Raw genomic sequence first — 19,029 nt, forward strand, 5'->3', positions numbered from 1 at the left:
CACACCGGTGTATAATTATTTTGAAATAAAACTATATTCTTTGTGGTTAACCAAATTCCTAAATTCCCAAATTCCTACTTAACTTTTTAAACTGCTTCTATACCAATCTGCTGCTGCAACATATCCACCAAGTCTTGTTTCATATTTTTAACTAACATTTTAGTCTTTCTTTTGTTTAATTTAAAACCTGCTACTTGTCCAATTTGTTCTATTCCTTCAGTAACCACTTTGGCTTTGTTTAATGGTTCTTCTATAGTTAGTACCAAGTCGTCTGCAAAGGCTTTCACTTTATGTTCTTTCCAGTCAACTGAAATTCCTTTTATTTTCTCATTTTCTCTGATTGTCCTTAGGAAGACTTCCAGTATCGATATGAATAGTAGTGGTGAAAGTGGACACCCTTGTCTTGTACCCTTCGTAATTTCAATATTTTCAGTTATTATATTATTTACTATCAGTTTTGCTTTTTGATCAGAGTGTATCACTTTTATACCTTTTATAAACGATTGTCCAATGTCCATTAATTCCAAGTTCTTTATCATATATTCCCAAGCCTTTTCCGCATCTGCAAACATTAACATCGCTTGTTTATCATTCCTTGCCGTCAGATATTCAATTATGTTCACAATATTCCTTATATCATCTTTCATCTGATAGCCAGGAAGAAAATCTGCTTGATCTTTATGTATTATCTCATTCATTATTTTTTCAACCTATTTGCTAATATACTTGCAAATAATTTATAATCATTATTTAACAGCGAAATTGGCCTATAATTCTTCACTTGTAATAAATCAGAGTCTGGTTTGGGTATTAATGAAATATATGCTTCTTTCCATCACTTCTTTCATTGGTACAAGTAGGGTGTGCTTTCATTCTTTATAATATTTCACTGAAATGAATAATATACTGGGAGGGAAAGATATACCACAATCCTGGAAAGAAGCACTGATCACTCTAATCCCGAAACAGGGAGTGGAGTTGACAGACATGAAAAATTATAGAATGTTGAATACAGACTATAAAATCTATGCTGGGGTGATGGCTAATAGATTAAAAAAGACTCTAAACAAAATAATCAGCAGAGACCAGGCAGGCTTCTTACCGGATAGACATATAAAAGACAATACAAGAACAATAATTGACCTGTTGGAGTATGTGGAAATGAAACCAAGTAAAAAGATGGCCATGTTATTGGTTGAAAGCTTTTGATAGAGTATCATGGAATTTCTTATTGGAAACTTTCAAAGGTCTGGACATAGGGGAGAAAATAATTAATGGAATTAGGGCGATATATGATAGCCAAAAAGCAAAATTGCTAATAAATAACAAGATCACAGAAGAGTTCAGCATCGAAAGGGGGACAAGACAGGGGTGCCCTCTCTCCCCACTTCTTTTTATTGCCACCTTGGAACCACTTTTAATAGCAATAAGAAAGGATAAAAACATAAGAGGAATTAACCTAGGAACTCGATACTACAAAATTAGAGCCTTTGCAGATGCTGTAATCGTAACCACTGAAAACCCAGTGGAAAGTATCCAAAAAATGCTTCCACAACTGGAAGAATTTGGGAAGGTCTCTGGGTTCAAACTGAATAAAGTAAAATCCAAATTATTAACGAAAAATTTACATAAGTCGGAACAAGAGGAACTGGAAAATACAACAGGTTTAAAGGTAGCCAATAAGGTAAATTATTTGGGGGTTTGGATCACCAATAAGAATATAAACTTATATAAGGACAATTATGAGAAGAAGTGGAAGGAAATAAAACAAGAATTAGAGACTTGGGGAAAATTGAATTTGTCCCTGTGGGGAAGAATATCCACAGTTAAAATGATGGTATTGCCAAAGATGATTTTTATGTTCCAAACAATACCTATAATTAGAGACGTAAAGTGTTTTAAGGAATGGCAGAAAGACCTTGCCAAGTTTATTTGGAAAGGGAAAAAACCACACATAAAATTTAAGCTACTAACAGAGTTGAAGGGAAAAAGAGGCTTTGCGGTCCCTGACCTTAAACTGTACTTTGAGGCAGCGTGCTGGACATGGATTAAGGACTGGATATTAATTAAAAACACGGAAGTCCTAGATCTGGAGGGGTGGGATATTGTGTACGGGTGGCATGGCTACATAGGCTATGACAAGGTTAAATCCCACAAAGGATTTTTAAATCATATTGTGAGAAGGAGTATGGGAGAGGAGTAAAAACTCAGTAGTAACCAAAACACCATGGTGGCTGTCACCAATGGAATCTATGTCGGTTCACAGGATAAATATGAACAGTGATTGGCTAACATATAAGGATTTAGTAGAGGAAACAAGTAGTGATCCGAAAATAAAGGACCTAAGTGAATTGAAACAGAAGGGAATAACCTGGCTGGAGTATTATCAACTAAAAGCCGCCCTTGAAAAGGATAAAAAAACCAAAGGATTTGACAAAAAAAATCCTACCTGGAGAAGGATATTTTATATAATAATCAAAAGACACTTTCAAAAATATACAAACTACTTTTGAATTGGCAAAGAAAGGAGGAAGATATCAAAGAAATTACAGTAAAATGGGAGAGGGACCTGGGACATACGATCAAACCCAATATTTGGAATGAATTATGGACTAAAAATATATAATTCACGGCTTGTTTCCTTATAAGGGAAAATCTTATGAAAATGTACTATAGGTGGTACCTGACCCCTGTAAAACTTGCAAAAATAAATAAATCAAACAATAACAAGTGCTGCCGATGTAAGGAACAGATAGGAACATACTACCATATGTGGTGGTCCTGTCTAGAGATACAAAGATTTTGGAACATGATTTATGAAGAGATAAAGAGATTGATAAAAACTACATTTAGCAAGAAACCGGAAGAATTTTTACTAGGAATGGTTTCAGATAATATTCCCAAAAACAAAACTAGGTTATTTATGTATGCAACGTCAGCAGCAAGGGTTATAGTAGTAAGTAGTATAGTGGAAAGATAAAAATACACCCACTAAAGAGGAATGGGTAGTCAAATTGTGTGAGTACTTGGAGCTCGCAAAGCTGACAGATGCAATAAGAGATAAACCTTAAAAATTGGTGAAAGAAGAATGGGAATGTTTAAATAATTATTTAGGGGACAAGGGCTCAACAAGAAAGATCTGGCTATGTTTAGAATGATACCGCATAGAGAAATGTTCCCTGATACCAAGATGAGGGATTCCTCTGGAATGCAGATAGAGATAATTGATAAGAATAATGATCTGTTGTGAGCTTGACGGAAGTGTACAATAGATGAGCTTTCCTGCTTTGGCTCATCTTCCTTTTTTTTCTTTTTTCTTTTCTTTTATCTTTTCCATAGTTGCTTATGTTCTGTGTCATGTACTTCGATATTTTTTTGTAGTTTTTTTAGTTTTTTTGTCATTGCTATTAAGAAATTTTCCTTTGTAATTTTGGTTGTCTATATTTATATGTACCTGTTTAAAGCAAAATAAAAGTTTAAAAATATTTCACTGTAAATCCATCCGGTCCTGGTGCTTTTCCACTTTTAAAAAAAACAACTTTTTTTTTTAGTTGCTTTATTGCATCTTTACTTTCTTCTTCCTCTATTACTCCATTTAAAAGTTCTTTCTTTTCTGTCGGAATTTGTTGCACTCCTTTCTGTTTCAAAAATTCCTCTATCTTCTTTGCATCTTCTTTTCCAGTTTTTTGTAATACAATTGTTTATAAAAATTAACAAATCTTTTTCTGATTTTCTACTTCTTTTCCGTCCAATATTATTTTATTTATTGTGCTTTGAGCTTTTTTTTAAATTTGCCATGCCAACCATTTACCTGATTTATTGGCATATTCAAAATTCTTTGGTCTCATTCTTTTTATATTCCATTCCACTTCTTGATTAATTATCATTGCAAATTGGCTTTGTAACATCTTAATGTTCTGATTAATTTTTCCATCTTTCGGATTTTTTATTAGCTTTTTTTCATTTTCCATAATCTGATTTAAAATCTCTTTTTTCTCTTTCTCTCTAAACTTTTTTCTGATGCTGTTTTGTTGTATAAAGAAACCTCGCATAACAGTTTTACTAGCATCCCAAACAACATTCATTTGGGTTTCTTTATTACAATTATTTACAAAATACTCTGTTAGCATCCTCTGAGCCTCCTCATTTATTTTTTCATCTTCTAACAAATTTTCATTTAATTTCCATCGAAAAGTCTTTTCCTCTAATTCTTTTAATTCACACTTAATTGTGATCCGAAAATATCTTTGGTTGGATTTCTATTTTTGTAACTCTAGGTGTTAGTTCACTGGATATCTACACATAGTCAATTCTTGAAGCCGGTTGATTTGGTTCTGAAAAATACGTAAACTGCTTATCTAATGGGTGTCTCAGTTTCCAAACATCTATCAAATTGCAATTCTCTATCATAGAGAGACAAAGTCTTTGGTAACTTCCCTTCTTTTATTTTCTCTTTTTTACTTGACCTATCCATTTCCAACGAAACCACTCCATTCATATCTCCCATGATTATAATTTTTTGATCCATAAATTCAAACAGTTTTTATTCCAAATCTTTATAAAATTCCATTTTACTGCCATTTGGTGCATAAATTCTGACAATTATCATTTTTTCACCTTGCCAGTTGACTTGTGCTGCAATTATTCTGCCTTCTTCATCTTTAAAGATTTGCTGAGCTTCTAATTTGTTTTTTACATACATCACCACTCCTCTCTTCTTACTTTTATCTGATGAGACAAACACATTTCTTAATTTTTTGTTGATTAATACACTACTGTGTTTCCTGGCTACATGAGTCTCTTGTAAACAAATAATGTCCAAATTCTTTTTTAACAAAAACTGTTCAATTCTATTCCTTTTATTTTTGTTATCATTTATGCCATTAACATTCCAAGTCCATAATTTCAATGCCATTTTGGCCTTCTTTGGTAAGTAAAACTGCTAAAGTTCTTAAACCTGTCCTCCTCCTCCTTCTTCCTCTTCTTCTGATTTATTAAGATCTACTCCCTCTGGCGTCACTGCTGCTGCCTCTTCTCCCTTTCCCAATTCTTTGTATCTTCTCAGAAATTTGTATGTCTCATCCACATTTTTGAATTTAAATTTCTTTTCTTTGTAATAAAATGAAACTCCTTCTGGAAATTCCCATTTAAATTCAATTCCATTTTTTCTCAAAATCTGAGTTAATGTCTTATATTGGTCGTGTTTTTTTAACGAGCGAAGTGGGACGTCTTTAAATATGATTGTGAATATTCCATCAATGCATAATCTTTTTTATCTGTTTTTCTGCAAAATCAAATTTCTCATTTCTCTATCCTTAAATATAATCAAACAATCTCCTGGGAATTTTTTTTGCCTTTGTTGTCTTTGTATTAATCCTGAATGCATTTTGTATTGTTTTTGCCACATCTTCTACCTCCATATTTAGGCAATGCCTGTATTCATTGAGAGTTGTAAGGTATTAAGCAGGGATGGGGAACCCGAAACTTCTAGATCAGGGGTAGGCAACCTAAGGCCCGTGCGCCGGGTGCGGCCCAATCGCCTTCTCAATCCGGCCCACGGATGGTCCGGGAATCAGTGTGTTTTTACATGAGTAGAATGTGTCCTTTTATTTAAAATGCATCTCTGGGTTATTTGTGGTGCCTGCCTGGTGTTTTTAAATGAGTAGAATGTGTGCTTTTATTTAAAATACATTTCTGGGTTATTTGTGGGGCATAGGAATTCGTTCTTCTTCTCCCCCCCAAAAAAAAATATATAGTCCGGCCCCCCACATGGTCTGAGGGATGGTGGACCACCCCACAGCTGGAAAAGGTTGATGACCCCTGTTTTAGATGTTATTGGATTACAACTCCCACTATCCCTGACCACTGACCTTGCTGCCTGTGGCTGATGGGAACAGGAGTCCCACAACATCTGGAGGGTGACACGTTCCATATCTTAGGTGTAAAACCATCCCTGTTCCAAAACTTCCCATTTCAATCCTGCTTTCATTCTCTTAGCTCAAGCATTGTGTGTGTGATGGAGCAATACAATCAAACAATTGCCCTGGAGTTCGTGTTTCTGGGATTTTCCAAAGATCAAGACACCAACCTTTACCTCTTTGCAGCGGTCCTTTTCATGTACCTCATCACCCTGACAGGTAACACACTCATCATCGTGGCCATCCACATAGACCCACGGCTCAGCACACCCATGTACTTCTTCCTGAGCTATCTGTCCTTCCTGGACATCTGCTACACAACAAGTGTGGTGCCTCAGTTGTTAATCCATTTCCTGACCCGCTACAAGACCATCTCCTACAACAGGTGCATGGCTCAGCTCTATCTCTCATTCGCCTTCGGAAGCATTGAATTTATCCTCTTGGCAGCCATGGCTTATGACCGATATGTGGCTGTCTGTCATCCGTTGCATTACAAGGTCATCATGAGCAGGACAGTGTGTACGCAGTTGGTGCTAGCATCCTGGACAGCCGGATTTCTCAATGCTCTCCTGCATACGGTGTTCACTGTGCGCCTTCACTTCTGCAACTCCAACATCATCAATCACTTTGCCTGTGAAGTCCTGGCTGTTATCAAGATTGCATGTTCAGACACTTCCATCAATGAGATTCTGTTTCTGGTGACAGGGTCCATTGTGCTGGTGATCCCCTGTATCGTGGTCACACTTTCCTACGTCTATATAATCCGTGCTATCCTACGTATCCAGTCTTCAGGAGGTCGTCAGAGAGCCTTCTCCACATGTACCTCTCACCTGACCGTAGTTGCCCTCTGCTATGGCACAGCAATCTTTGCTTACATGAGCCCCAGATCCAACACTTCGCCCAACCAGGACAAGATGCTGGCTTTCTTCTATGCAGTCGTTACTCCGATGCTCAATCCTATAATCTACAGCCTAAGGAACAAGGAAGTCAAAGGAGCCCTGGCTAAAGCAATAGGGAAAAATATCATTTCTGAAAGTCATTGATCCATTTGTGAATTTTTATACATCCAGTAAGGTGGCAGAGCAGATGGAGACATGCAATTTGCTTAATCACTTAATTAGTCCACACAATGGACTTGTATAGAAACTCATTCTAGGAGGAAACATTGTTTTGATACAAGATGAACATTTAAGACTGCCAAAAAAGAAACAAAAGCATTGAGGAAGTAATGGGCATGAAAACGAGTCACTAAAAGTGATGAATGATCCTCCCACCTCAAAACAATTCACTTGCAACCCCAAGAGGAGTGGTTTGGAGTTTGATTTTGCCCCATTTAGAGGATTATCAGGTTAATCCAAATTTGCAGGGGAAACACATTGAGGTTGGTGCTGTTTGCGTGTAACATTTTATGGACTAGGTAAGCTAAAGGGGAATGCAAACAATAAATACACCCCAAGGTATCTTATCGATATCTCCTCTTTGCCATCTCTCTCACAGGCTCTTGCTACCTATCCTAACTCCTTCATTGGACACCTCTCGATTCCATACTTTTAATTCATCAACAAGGAATGTCACAAAGGAGGCATTCCATTGTTACCTTGACAACCTACCTACCTGGACACAGGCCATTTCTCCTATTGAGTCAAGATTCTAGACTGCTTACTCCAAGTCCTCTGCTGTGTTGCCAAAAGGTTTTCTAATTCCCCCTGCCCGCCCTCTCAAATGTGGCCATTTATATGTATTAAAGTCAAGAAGACAGTCATGGAAAATCATGGTGAACAGATGTTGGCTTAAGGAGATGGTTGAATTTAAGATTTTTTAAAAAAACAATCAGAGGAAGAGAGTCCGAAACGAGGTGGTGGAGCATCCCTACAGTAAGACGCCGCAAAGGGAAAGGAAGATAGACTGGGAATAGAGATGGTAGCCTTATGCTGAACTAGAAGTTTGATACCTATAGAATATTTTGGATATTAACAAATCCAAAATAACTGTTGTCTGCCACTTCAGTCCTCTCAGTGGACTCAGTCCATTCACACATATCATTAGCAGCAAAGCAGCTGTTTTTTCTCCCATGAGAGATGAGGTGTTGCTGAAGTTGGCATTTGAGAGTACTGAAACCACAAGCCAATGTTGGAAGTGCAAAGGTGCATTGGAATCCCCAGTGTGTGCTAAATAGTGGTGGAGTGAATATACCCATAAGCTACCCTCTTTTGCAAGTACAATGCATTGGGGTGGGGAATATATGAGAGAAATACAGCAAATTGTCAGAGGCAAATCTCACAGAGTTGAATGGGACTTACTCCCAAGTAGGTGTGCTGCACCAACACTGACAAGGACCACTTCTCAGTCATGTCACCCATCCTGACACCAAAATATAGCTTCTTTGTTTGCTGTATTGTTAGCTGAGGTGACATTATTTTGAGAAGAAGAGAATCGCAGCAGCTGCCATTTGTTTTTCACACAAAGCCGCTTTCTGAGGTGGTTTTTCAAATTTTGAGTAACTCAAAATGGCTGCCTCCTTTGCCACTCACCGGGGACCACTGTTGTAGTGGGCTGCAAATGAATATGTACAGAAAACCACACACCTTTACTGAGTGGGTCGACTGTGCCTCTAAGCACTGTCCTTTTCTCCGAGAGATGCAATGTTAAATATCCCGCCAAAGAAAAGATAGATTGAATCAGACATGTGAAAAATATAAAATCACAGTGTTCTCTTCCACATAACCCTATTTTTAAACTTGAAGTATAAAAACAACAAGAACATTTTACACATTTGGATTTCTTCTCGTTTCATAGTAGAATGTCTTGCAAACCCCCTCAATGTTTTTTTTTTATTTCACAGCAGATAAAGAGGTTTAAAAGGCAACCCATGCCATTCTTTGGGGTGGAGGAATGAACAATGTAAGCATATTCATTTCTCATCAGAAACGTAGGAGACCCACCAAGCTCAATAGGACTTAATCTCAAGCAAACACGCCAAAGAAACAAATTTGTGTGAGGGGCCATTTCTTTTCTTTATTTTTTTGATAAAAAATTTTATTGCAAAGTAAATACATTAATACCAAGCCACACATAAAGAATACTATAAAGAGAAAGAAAAAAATAAAGAAGGGGGGAAGCAAAAAAGACAGTAAAAGAATAAAGAAAAGTATAATATTTCAATACAATAAACACTATTTTACAAAATAATAATAGTAATAGACTTCCATCACTCTCACAACACTTCCTTTCACATTTCATATTTTATCTGTATTTCAGTATTATTTTCATCTTAATATATAGATATGTATATATGTATGTTTCCCCTTTTCCATTCATGAGGTCATTCTAGACACAGCCAAATTTTTCCATTAGAACCTTGTCTTTCTAAATAATCATTCAAGCACTTCCATTCCTTCTTGACTGTATTCATTGGCTTTAGTCTTATTACATCCATCAATTTGGACAGCTCCAAATATTCACATAATTTACATAACCATTCCTCTTTGGTCGGTACCAGGAACCAGCTGAGGGGCCATTTCACCAACTCATCTCTCCTTAAATTACCAGCTCAATTTCATAATTGGTTGGTGGATTCACTGTTTCTTGCCACATCTAAGGCTGTGTACACATTACTAGGTTGTCCTGATTCCTCAGTTTGAATCCAGGCAGGTTTGGCAGAAAACGCATCAAAATGTGATTATTTCCTAGGAAACCACGTATGGACTGTAACTAATGTTGTGTACACTGCTCCCAAGCCAGCGATGGAACCACACCTGTTGCGGAGCAAACAGGAATGCGTACACAGCCCTAGCGTAGGATTGCAGCCTAAGTCATCTTAAAAATGTACCCTTATGAGATTTTCAGGGGGATCTCGGTATCCCAGACCTGGAAAAAGGGAAACATCTTCTCAGAGAAAGGATAGTTGAAAGTATAGATAAGTTCCATGGAGTCGGCGTCATAAAAGGAGAGGATTTCAAAATCGTACTCCAGGAGTATCTTGATCCGTCGTGGGGATTTCCACAGTGGAAGGACAGTGGAAGGAGAGGTAGAGGCCATATATTCCCCCCCAATCAGCTGCAGTGCCCAAAACCCCTCAGTAACTCTGATGCATTGGTACCATTTTCTCCCTATGGATTCCCGGACTGCACCGATGGCCCATGCTTTGGCCTTGCCCACCTCTACCACCCATTCCATAGTCCCAGAGGTGATGCCTTCTGCTCCGAGGACACATGGCGAAAAATTGAAGCGCTCAGGGTTGTCAGGAAGAACCTGGGCCTGGCTGCCCAGGTACACACTTTTCCGATCTTCAGAAAGGATGAGGGTAGGGAAGGCTGTCTTGGGATCCAGTGTGACTTCCACTAAAAACAGAGATGGAGAATAATTTGCAAACAACCTTACCAGCTGAAGAAATGACTTTCTACTGTAGGAGTTGAGAATCTTTGCCCCTCCAGATGTTGCTGAACTACAACTACCATCATCCCTGGTCATTGGCCGTGCTTCCTGAGGCTGATGGGAGTTGTAGTTCAGCAATTCCCGGAGGACCAACTGTTCCCTATACCTGTTCTACTGCTTTAGTGGTAACAGTTTCCAGAGCACAGACATCTCAAGGTGAAGAACAACGTTTTAGGAACACTGAATGTTATTTAATGGTACCTTTGCTAACCAGAAAAAAAACATGTGCTATTTTCCTTCCTAGGATAAGTTCTAAAAAAAACCCCAAAAAACAACTTTGTAGATTTGGGCATAGTTTCAGGTTGAACCCAGGAAAGCCTTCCTTGAAATATTACAGGTATATTTTTATGATGTAATTATTATGACAATTACAAACTCATATTCATAACTATATCATTGCTGTTAAGAAGAAAAAGGCCCTGATAATTATAATATGGTAAGTATAACTTAAAATTGCACATTATTTTCAAAATTACCATTCCAGAAGGCGTCTTCTTCTATTTGTCCCCGTAAACTAACCTTTCTTTTGAGTCCCGCAAAACTTGTCAGTGATACTGGACAGAAACCTTTCTTCCCGTTTTCTTTTTTCTTCCCTGGTCGAGGCCACTGCTTTCATAGGCTGCAGGAAAACTGTTGTTGTTGTTTTAAAAAAATGACATTCTGGTTAAAGATAAGTAAATAAAAGAAAGAAGATTTCCCATCCCCTTTTTGCTCCTCTTACACCGCATGCACAAGAACAGTGTCCGTTTGCGGAAGTCCCATCAATAAACTGATGCAAATAGGATCAGGGTCTGCATAGTATTGCAATAGTTAGGGCTCCTCCAGACTTTGCTTCATTGATATAGGGCTCATGGAATAGAAATGTGCAGTACAGTGGTGCCCCACAAGATGAATGCCTCACAAGATGGAAAACTCGCTAGATGAAAGAGTTTTCCATTTTGGAGGTGCTTCGCAAAACGAATTTCCTATGGGCTTGCTTCGCAAGACGACAATGTCTTGCGACATAGGCGCCGACTCCATGGGGCTTGAGGGGGCCCGAGCCCCCTCAAAAAATCGTTTGGGGGGGCTCAGCCCCCCCAATAATCTCGGGCGGCGGTGGGCGCGTCCGCGGCTTTTATAGGGCGCCCGGTGCGCACCAGCTCGATAACGGGCACCCGCGCGGCGGGGGGCACCGGGCCGGAGGAGGGGGGCGGCCGGCCTGTCTCCTTGGCAACCCCATTGAGCAGCGCCGGCTCCCCCGGAAGGGCCATTCCCCCGCGCCGCCGATCGCCAACACCGCCGACGCTGTGGCTGCCCGAGCCCGAGCCCGACCCGGAGCCCGAGCCTGAGCCTGAGCCCGACCCGGAGCCCGAGCCCGAGCCTGAGCCTGAGCCCAAGCCCGTCAGTCAGTCAGTCAGTCAGTCAGGAGAAATGGGGAGGGAGACGAGGGAGGAAAATTGCGCGCAGGGTGAAGAAAGGAGAAGGGCGAACGAGACGAGCTTCCAACCCAAAAAAGGGCTGGAAGACTGGGAGGATGCAGGATCGGGAAAGAAAGCGACGCCTTCCCCGCCCGCGACGTCGCCCGCTTGTCATTGGCAGCGCAGCGGGCGCCCAGAGGGGCTGGGCACTGGTGCAGGGCCACTCCGCAGCTGCGGAGGACAGCTGCGCGGCTAGCAAGGTGCGCCGCGTAGAGCGCGGCCCTTGTGTGGCCCGGTGGCCAGGCAAGCTCGGGCGGGGACCCCCATGCGAATCTAAGACGGGAGAAGAGGGCAGAGCAAAGGGGGTCCCTTCCCCAACCTCCGGCTCTGAGACTTCCCTGAGCCCCAGAAAAGCGAAAGGATTTTCTCTTCTTCTTTTTTTATAAATATTTTATTAAGTTTTCAAATACAAAGTTAGAAACATACACTGAAGAAAAAAGTAAAAGAACAAGAAAAAGAAAAAGAAGAAGAAAAGAAAACCAACCATTCAACACATTTTTTATATAACTAACTGGACTTCCTCGCATCTCCCTTACCCTGCATTCTTTATAATAAAGATATCAGCAAATTATTACCTTGTTTCGTACCTTATTTTGTACTTTTCAAATACTATACCTCTAAATTTAACATACTTTTCATCAGTTACTTATATCTTAAATTAAACATAGTATTACCTTAGATTTTGACCTTTTCTTACTTAAAATATAATTTCCTGTTTCCCAAATCTAATTGCTGAAGCTATAGTTTCCGAATCGTGTAAATTTTTAACATTCATACAACTTATATTGTTTTTGTAAATAGTCCTTAAATTTTTTCCAGTCCTCTTCCGTTGTTTCTTCTCCTAAATCTCGGATTCTGCCAGTCATTTCAGCCAGTTCCATGTAGTTCATCAATTGCGTCTGCCACTCTTCCAGTGTGGGCAAATCTTGTGTCTTCCAATATTTTGCGATAAGTATTCTTGCTGCTGTAGTTGCATACATAAAGAAAGTTCTATCCTTCTTTAACACTTTCTGGCCAACAATGCCCAAGAGGAAGGCCTCTGGTTTCTTGGGAAAGGTATACTTAAATACCTTTTTTAACTCATTATAGATCAATTCCCAGAAGGCCTTAACTTTTGGACAAGTCCACCAGAGGTGAAAGAATGTCCCTTCAGCCTCCTTACATTTCCAACATTTATTATCAGACAGGTGATATATTTTTGCAAGCTTGACTGGGGTCATGTACCACCTATAAATCATTTTCATAATATTTTCCTTCAAGGCATTACATGCCGTGAATTTCATACCGGTGGTCCATAACCTTTCCCAGTCCTCAAACATGATGTTATACCCAATATCCTGAGCCCATTTTATCATGGCTGATTTGACTGTCTCATCCTGAGTGATTTTCTCTTCAACCTGCCCTCCATCCTCTTGCAGAAAACTCTTTGCCTGCCCTGCCCGTATCTCGTTTTTGCTTTTTAATTCCACACACGCACCCTTCGGACTTCGTGGCAATCGGGCGCGTGGGTGCGTTTCCTAAGAGAGTGAGGACCCCCGCCTCCTCCCCACCTGCTCCCTCGCCAGCCAGCCAGCCGCGCGCCCTAGCCGGAGAGCCCCGACCATCCCCGTCGCGCAATCGGCTGGATCTCCCTTCAGCAGGCCGTGCTCACAACTCGGCCCAGGGACCCCCCAGCAGTGGATCTCCGGCTCAGCTGAAGAATCCGGCAACAAGCCCCCTCCTCCCCAATCGCTCCGCCGAAATACGCTCCAAAACCCCCCAGATAGGCCGCCGGCCGCCAAGTCTAGTGGCGCCCTGAGCGAGGGTCTCTCCCCAACACCGCCACCTCGAACTGCGTTCTCCCGGCTACCCGAGCGAACCAGCGGCAGGACCCCGGTATGGGCCCCCCCAATATTTTTTATAAGTCGGCGCCCCTGTCTTGCGAGTTCCTGATGGTTTTTTTCCTCCCCCCCTTTTTCTAAGCCGCTTAGCCGCTTATCAGCTGATCCGATCAGCAGATAAGCTGCTAAAAGGCGCTAATAGCACTAATCCGCTAATCCTTCAATGGGCTTGCTTCGCAAGACAAAAAAACCGCTAGACGAAGAGAATCACAGAACGGATTCTTTTCGTCTTGCGAGGCACCACTGTATAAAGCCTGAGGCTGTTCTGTGGGCAGAGTTGCACCCATCATCGGAGGGCCTCAGTCACATGCAGTGGTGCCTCGCAAGACGAAATTAATTCGTTCCGCGAGTTTTTTCGTCTTGCAAAGCACGGTGTCAGAAAAGTTTTGGAAAAGCTTCAAAAATCACCAAAGTCTTCAAAAACCTCAAAAAAGACTACCACACCGCGTGCTATGAGTTGCTCCTCGAAGTCAAGTCGCAACTGTTTCCGTCTTGCAAAGCAAACCCATAGGGAAAATCGTCTTGTGAAGCAACTCAAAAAAACAAAAACCCTTTCATTTTGCATGTTTTCCATCTTGCGAGGCATTCGTCTTGCGAGGTACCACTGTAGAAATATCACAATAAGAAACTGCTGGAGGCCCAGTGTCACAGCTGGCATAGTCTTGGATCTGCCAGGGCCCACAGCCCCCCAGAAGCACATAACAAATATGGTGCTATGTAGCTGCCCATTGGCTAAACCTCCATATGTGCTTGGACTTTTTCACAAGGCTAGTACAGCTTCCTGCAACTGCGAGGCTTCATCATACAATATGGAGCACGGAACAGTGTATGGCCACCTTTTTAAACACAGGAGGTTGGGCCAGGCAGCCACTGCTACTCACTAAGCCCTAGTCAGCTGCACTGAGGTAGTGGCAGTGCCAGTGATGTCGCCATTGGCAAGGAAGGGAGACTCTCTGCTGCCAGGGAGGCAAGGGGACAAAGCATGAGTTTGAGGTATCAGGGACAGTGGTGAGCTCACCAGGCATGGAGGACAAGGGCTCCACTGCAAGTATGAGGCCCTTCAAGGACTGTTGCTGGTCCTACACGGCTGCATTGGAGAGACGGGTTTCCATCTTAGAATCACAGATTCATAGAGTTGGGAGGGACCCACGGGGTCATCTAGTCCAACCCTCCTGCAAAGCAGGAATCTCAGCTAAAGCATCCATGACGGATGGCCATCCATTGTTGCCCACCTAGGCACACAGCAGACAAGCGAAGACCGTTTGATGCTCACAACCACACCATACATTTAAAGTACACGGATTCCGCCCAAAGAATTATGGGAGCCATAGTTTGTAGCTCTGTGATGGTTGAACTGCAGTTCCCAGGATTCCGTGGGCAAAGCCTATGGCCATTTCTCAAGCATGTTTGATACACGGATGAAGCGCAGAATTCACAGCAAATTGGACAAGAGACGTACGAAGCCTGGAATGGTGGGGCTCCTTTGTTTACTTACACGCTGGCATCTCTTGTTTGACTTTTGCCGACAGATCCTTTCTATTTATTCGGTCGAGGATGTTGACTGTCATCTGCAATGCTTTCGCTTCCTCGTAGGCCCTGACCATGAGCCGTGCTATTTCAGTGAGGTCAGCCTTCTCGGTCTTACAGTGCCGGATCGGCTTGTAGCCTTGCTCCAGTGGGTAGTCTTCGAGGTGCATCTTAAATCTCTTGAATTCCTCCTCTGTGAGCTCGTCCAAGTAGTCCACCAATTTGCAGCAGACACTGTTGGACATCTTGGCCCCTTCCAGTCAAAGGTTTACGGAAGGAGGAAAAATTGTCTCTAGGAGAAGGAAGGTGAGTCAATTCTCTTCTGATTGGATTGAAGAAGCAAAGATGGGGCTGACCAGTTTCTGCAAACTGTCATGAGCTGTGAGCTGAAGGATGCACAATAATTTTACAGAACGATTTCAGTTTCATAAAAGGAGACTCCTCAACCCATTTATTAATTATTATTATTATTATTATTATTATTATTAATTTATAAGCAACTTAATGACAAAATGCAAACGGGGGAAATCAAAAGCCATTGAAAAGAATGAAACAACAAACAATACCACATTCCTAAAATGCTCATCCAACAATATAGTAAGAGGGACAAGTTTCTGGAAAAAAGCATAATGTCAAGGGGAACCAGTGGTTGCAAATATCAGTTAAAAAAGGTAAAGGGACCCCTGACCATTAGATTAGGTCCAGTCGTGACCGACTCTGGGGTTGCGGCACTCATCTCACTTTATTGGCCGAGGGAGGCGGTGTACAGCTTCTGGGTCATGTGGCCAGCATGACTAAGCTGCTTCTGGCGAACCAGAGCAGCGCACGGAAACGCCGTTTACCTTTCCGCCGGAGCGGTACCTATTTATCTACTTGCACTTTGACGTGCTTTCGAACTGCTAGGTTGGCAGGAGCAGGGACCAAGCAACGGGAGCTCACTCTGTTGCGGGGATTCGAACCGCCGACCTTCTGATCGGCAAGCCCTAGGCTCTGTGGTTTAACCCACAGCGCCACCCGTGTCCCAAATATCAGTTACCTCCCTCTAAATAAAGGTGAGCCCAACCTCACCCCAAAATGAATGCTAAATAGGTAGGAGTCACATAATAAAAATAGATTGGCCCCATTCTGCTCAGTTTTCCTTTTGTTACAAAACAAATATGCTCCATCTCCACACAGCTCTGTTGAAGTGATGTCCTGCCTTTTCATGCTCTGTGAGTATCAAATATACCACAGAGTACTCCATTATGTGTGCATATTGGGTACATTCAGGTCAAGTTCCAAAGTCTGTTTGACAAAAACATAGAGGGGAAGCTGTGATAATTACAGCAAAAGCAAGAAAAGAACTTTGCAGCAACTATATCTGTCCGTATTCAGGAGTAAATTATATTGAATTCAATGGGGTTTTTTCTCCCAGGTAAGCGCAACAAATTTATTTTCTAGTGCAGACGTTGTGTTGTGCCTTCCACCTGACACAGGTATATATATTGCATATTATAAACAGTATATCACCCTGCTTCCATAGCCCTGGCTCAAGTTTGTTTATTATTCTGTAAACCCAGCCAAACCTGTTTGATCAGCGACGACGGGAGGACAAAAGAGACATGTATGTACAGAACAAGAACCTTTGAGGGAAGGTTCAGAGTTTGGGGGAAAACTCACCGCTCCTTCCTGGCTGCGGTTGTCCTCTTTGGCATGGCACAGCAAATGAAAGTGAAAGTGCCGCGGAAGGTAAAACTCAATTCTGCCCCCCTCCCAAAGTTGAAAGTGTCGTCATAGCTTGCTTGTGCCGCGCAGACTTTGAACACTGTTGCTTCCTTCAAAGTTTATAGCTAAAAAAAGGTTAGAAACTTTTCTCAAAAAACGAGCTGCTCTGGCTCTATAGGAAAACAAGCATACATTAGATAGCCAGCTGCTTAAGAGGAAATAATCCTTGAGTAACTTTAACAGGAGCTCCATCTGCAGAGATCAACAAGGGAAGCTTTTCATGGCCTGGGGGTTCGTCAGCTGTTAATGCCAGCCGATTAAACTACTGTTAAAAGTAATAGGAGCAGGGGTCTTATACATTTTTTGAAATCTAAACCACACACACACACACATATGCACATTCATTTTCTTGATGTTCTTTGCTGATTTTCAGTTTGGTAAGACTGTGATCCACTCTACCAAAAAAATGAAACAGGAAAGTATCTGAATACTGGGAGCCGGGGCTGTTATTTTCTTAGCGCCCTGGTAAAGTGTGTTAGAAATTTAATTAACTTATGAATAGAGCAGGGATCCTGGCAAAAGCTTTAGGGGTCCGTACCTGTTTCTTTGGTGCATCCCCCCTTTGGTCTGTCATTTTCCGCCACTCTTCTCAATAGCTTGGAATTTGAACGATAAAGCTATCCAATTGTTCCAATTGTTGCATGCTGGGAATCCCAGTTCTCCTCCATTAAAGAAATCCCACCCTCGTCCTTCTCCAGTTACAGGCTCCTTTCCTGGGCTTATGCTGCCCTCGTGTGGCCCCATTACTCTTCACTGTAGGCACTGAGTCTCTTGTTCAGTATAGCAGCACAAGGGGGTGGGGAGGGGTGGGTGGGGTAGCCTTTTCCTCTCATTCCGTGGTCTCAACAAAAATGTCAACTGCCTTTTGGAAAGGGAGGGAAGCTCCCATCCCAATGCAATAGCTTTTTTCGGGGGGAAGGTGCTGTAATATTGGGGGTGGGACAAGTTAAATCCCACTTCCCAGTGCACCACAGGCTCAACTAGACCATCCAGCAGCCAGTTTTAAAAAATGGGGGGAGCAGAGATTTATATATCTTCAGGTGACATCTTGTCATGTGTAGCTTGGCCCATAAGTCTACACACTAACAATGAGCTCAGCTTTTCAGACTTAATGGGTATGAGTCTGCTAAAGTTGACCACTTTAAATTTCCATTGATTTTAGTGGTATTTAAGATTGGGTTTAATTCTGCCACTGGCATCCATACGAATTACATGCTCCGCTCTGATGATTGTAGCTTGTTTAGCTTTGGTGCCTGTTGTAGACATGCGCTTCTGTTATAGGACCACGACAGAGCACCTGCCAATTTGCTAAAAAGTAAGTTTAGCAGGTAACCCAAAGTACTGTAGAGCTGGCAGCTAACAGATACAAGCCTTTCCTGCAGTTATAAGTAAACTGGGAGTGAGATTTCCCAGGCAGTCACAGCCACAGCCTATGAATGTGAGACCACAATGGATAGATGAGGTCACAAAGCCAGTCTCTGGTGACTGGTCATGTTGCCTATGGTGATTAGTCAGGTTATCCCTGCATCTCATTGCTAAGGTGCAGCTGAGGTTGAAGGGATGAGGAGCAGGTTCACTTCACTCATTGTCTCTTGATGGCATTTCGGCACCAAGACATCTTCAGAGTACTCATTTTCTCAAGGTGCGTAGTATTGCTGAATAAGAAAGGAAGGATTCATGTATATTTCACATTCATATTTTATCCCATGTCTCTTTAGAACTGTATCTTGTGCTTTACTATAGAATTAGGCTATGTAACAGCTTTATATAGCACTGTTTAAAGCAGGAATAGGGAACATGTGGCTGCTACTATCATCATCAATAAGATTTATATGCCACTTAATATATAATATACCTAAGTGGTTTACATAAAGCATAGTAAGGTAAGAAAAATAAAAATGTATGTACAACATTTAAAACCAAAAATACAAAGAAATACGTAAGTAAAAACAGAAAAGCTATCAATAAAGCATTCAGTTAAATATCAATAAATAATAGAACATGGTGAATCTGATGAGCCTGGGAATGCCAGCTTAAATAGATGGGCCT

General features: G+C 41.5%; 2 protein-coding genes across 6 annotated transcripts; one reads left to right on the forward strand and one right to left on the reverse strand.

The window, feature by feature from the left end:
- The first annotated feature begins 5,508 nt into the window (after positions 1–5,508).
- Positions 5,509–7,417, forward strand: LOC309517890 (olfactory receptor-like protein OLF3). Its single transcript, XM_082197453.1, has one exon. The coding sequence runs from the start codon at positions 5,888–5,890 to the stop codon at positions 6,959–6,961; it is 1,074 nt and encodes a 357-aa protein (XP_082053579.1). The 5' UTR covers positions 5,509–5,887; the 3' UTR covers positions 6,962–7,417.
- A 1,724-nt stretch (positions 7,418–9,141) lies between these two features.
- On the reverse strand, positions 9,142–17,680 carry LOC309517592 (butyrophilin subfamily 1 member A1-like). 5 transcript variants are annotated; one of them, XM_082196820.1, is made up of 5 exons: positions 17,519–17,669; positions 16,876–17,092; positions 15,185–15,508; positions 10,872–10,982; positions 9,142–10,258 (listed from the first exon to the last, which is right to left on the reverse strand). In XM_082196820.1, the coding sequence occupies exons 3-5, from the start codon at positions 15,459–15,461 to the stop codon at positions 9,750–9,752; spliced, it is 897 nt and encodes a 298-aa protein (XP_082052946.1). In that variant the 5' UTR covers positions 15,462–15,508; positions 16,876–17,092; positions 17,519–17,669; the 3' UTR covers positions 9,142–9,749. The 5 variants fall into 5 exon arrangements, with proteins under 5 accessions (XP_082052946.1, XP_082052942.1, XP_082052944.1 ...); XM_082196816.1 differs by having other exon boundaries at positions 15,185–15,602; XM_082196818.1 differs by having other exon boundaries at positions 15,185–15,602; positions 16,876–17,030; positions 17,519–17,662.
- Positions 17,681–19,029: the final 1,349 nt, after the last annotated feature.

This window comes from Podarcis vaucheri (genome assembly GCF_965113315.1).
Source record: "Podarcis vaucheri genome assembly, chromosome: 13".
In the NCBI taxonomy this organism is placed as follows: Eukaryota; Metazoa; Chordata; class Lepidosauria; order Squamata; family Lacertidae; genus Podarcis; species Podarcis vaucheri.

Excerpts from the sequence above, each read along its gene's own strand:
- LOC309517592 (XM_082196819.1), bottom strand. The coding sequence starts at position 15,461 with ATGTCCAACAGTGTCTGCTGCAAATTGGTGGACTACTTGGACGAGCTC. Across the intron at positions 10,983-15,184 it reads CAAACAAGAGATGCCAGCGT|TTTTCCTGCAGCCTATGAAA; the intron begins GTAAGTAAACAA and ends CAACAACAACAG. Across the intron at positions 10,259-10,871 it reads TTGCGGGACTCAAAAGAAAG|TGGAAGTCACACTGGATCCC; the intron begins GTTAGTTTACGG and ends CTCTGTTTTTAG.
- LOC309517890 (XM_082197453.1), top strand. The coding sequence starts at position 5,888 with ATGGGAACAGGAGTCCCACAACATCTGGAGGGTGACACGTTCCATATC.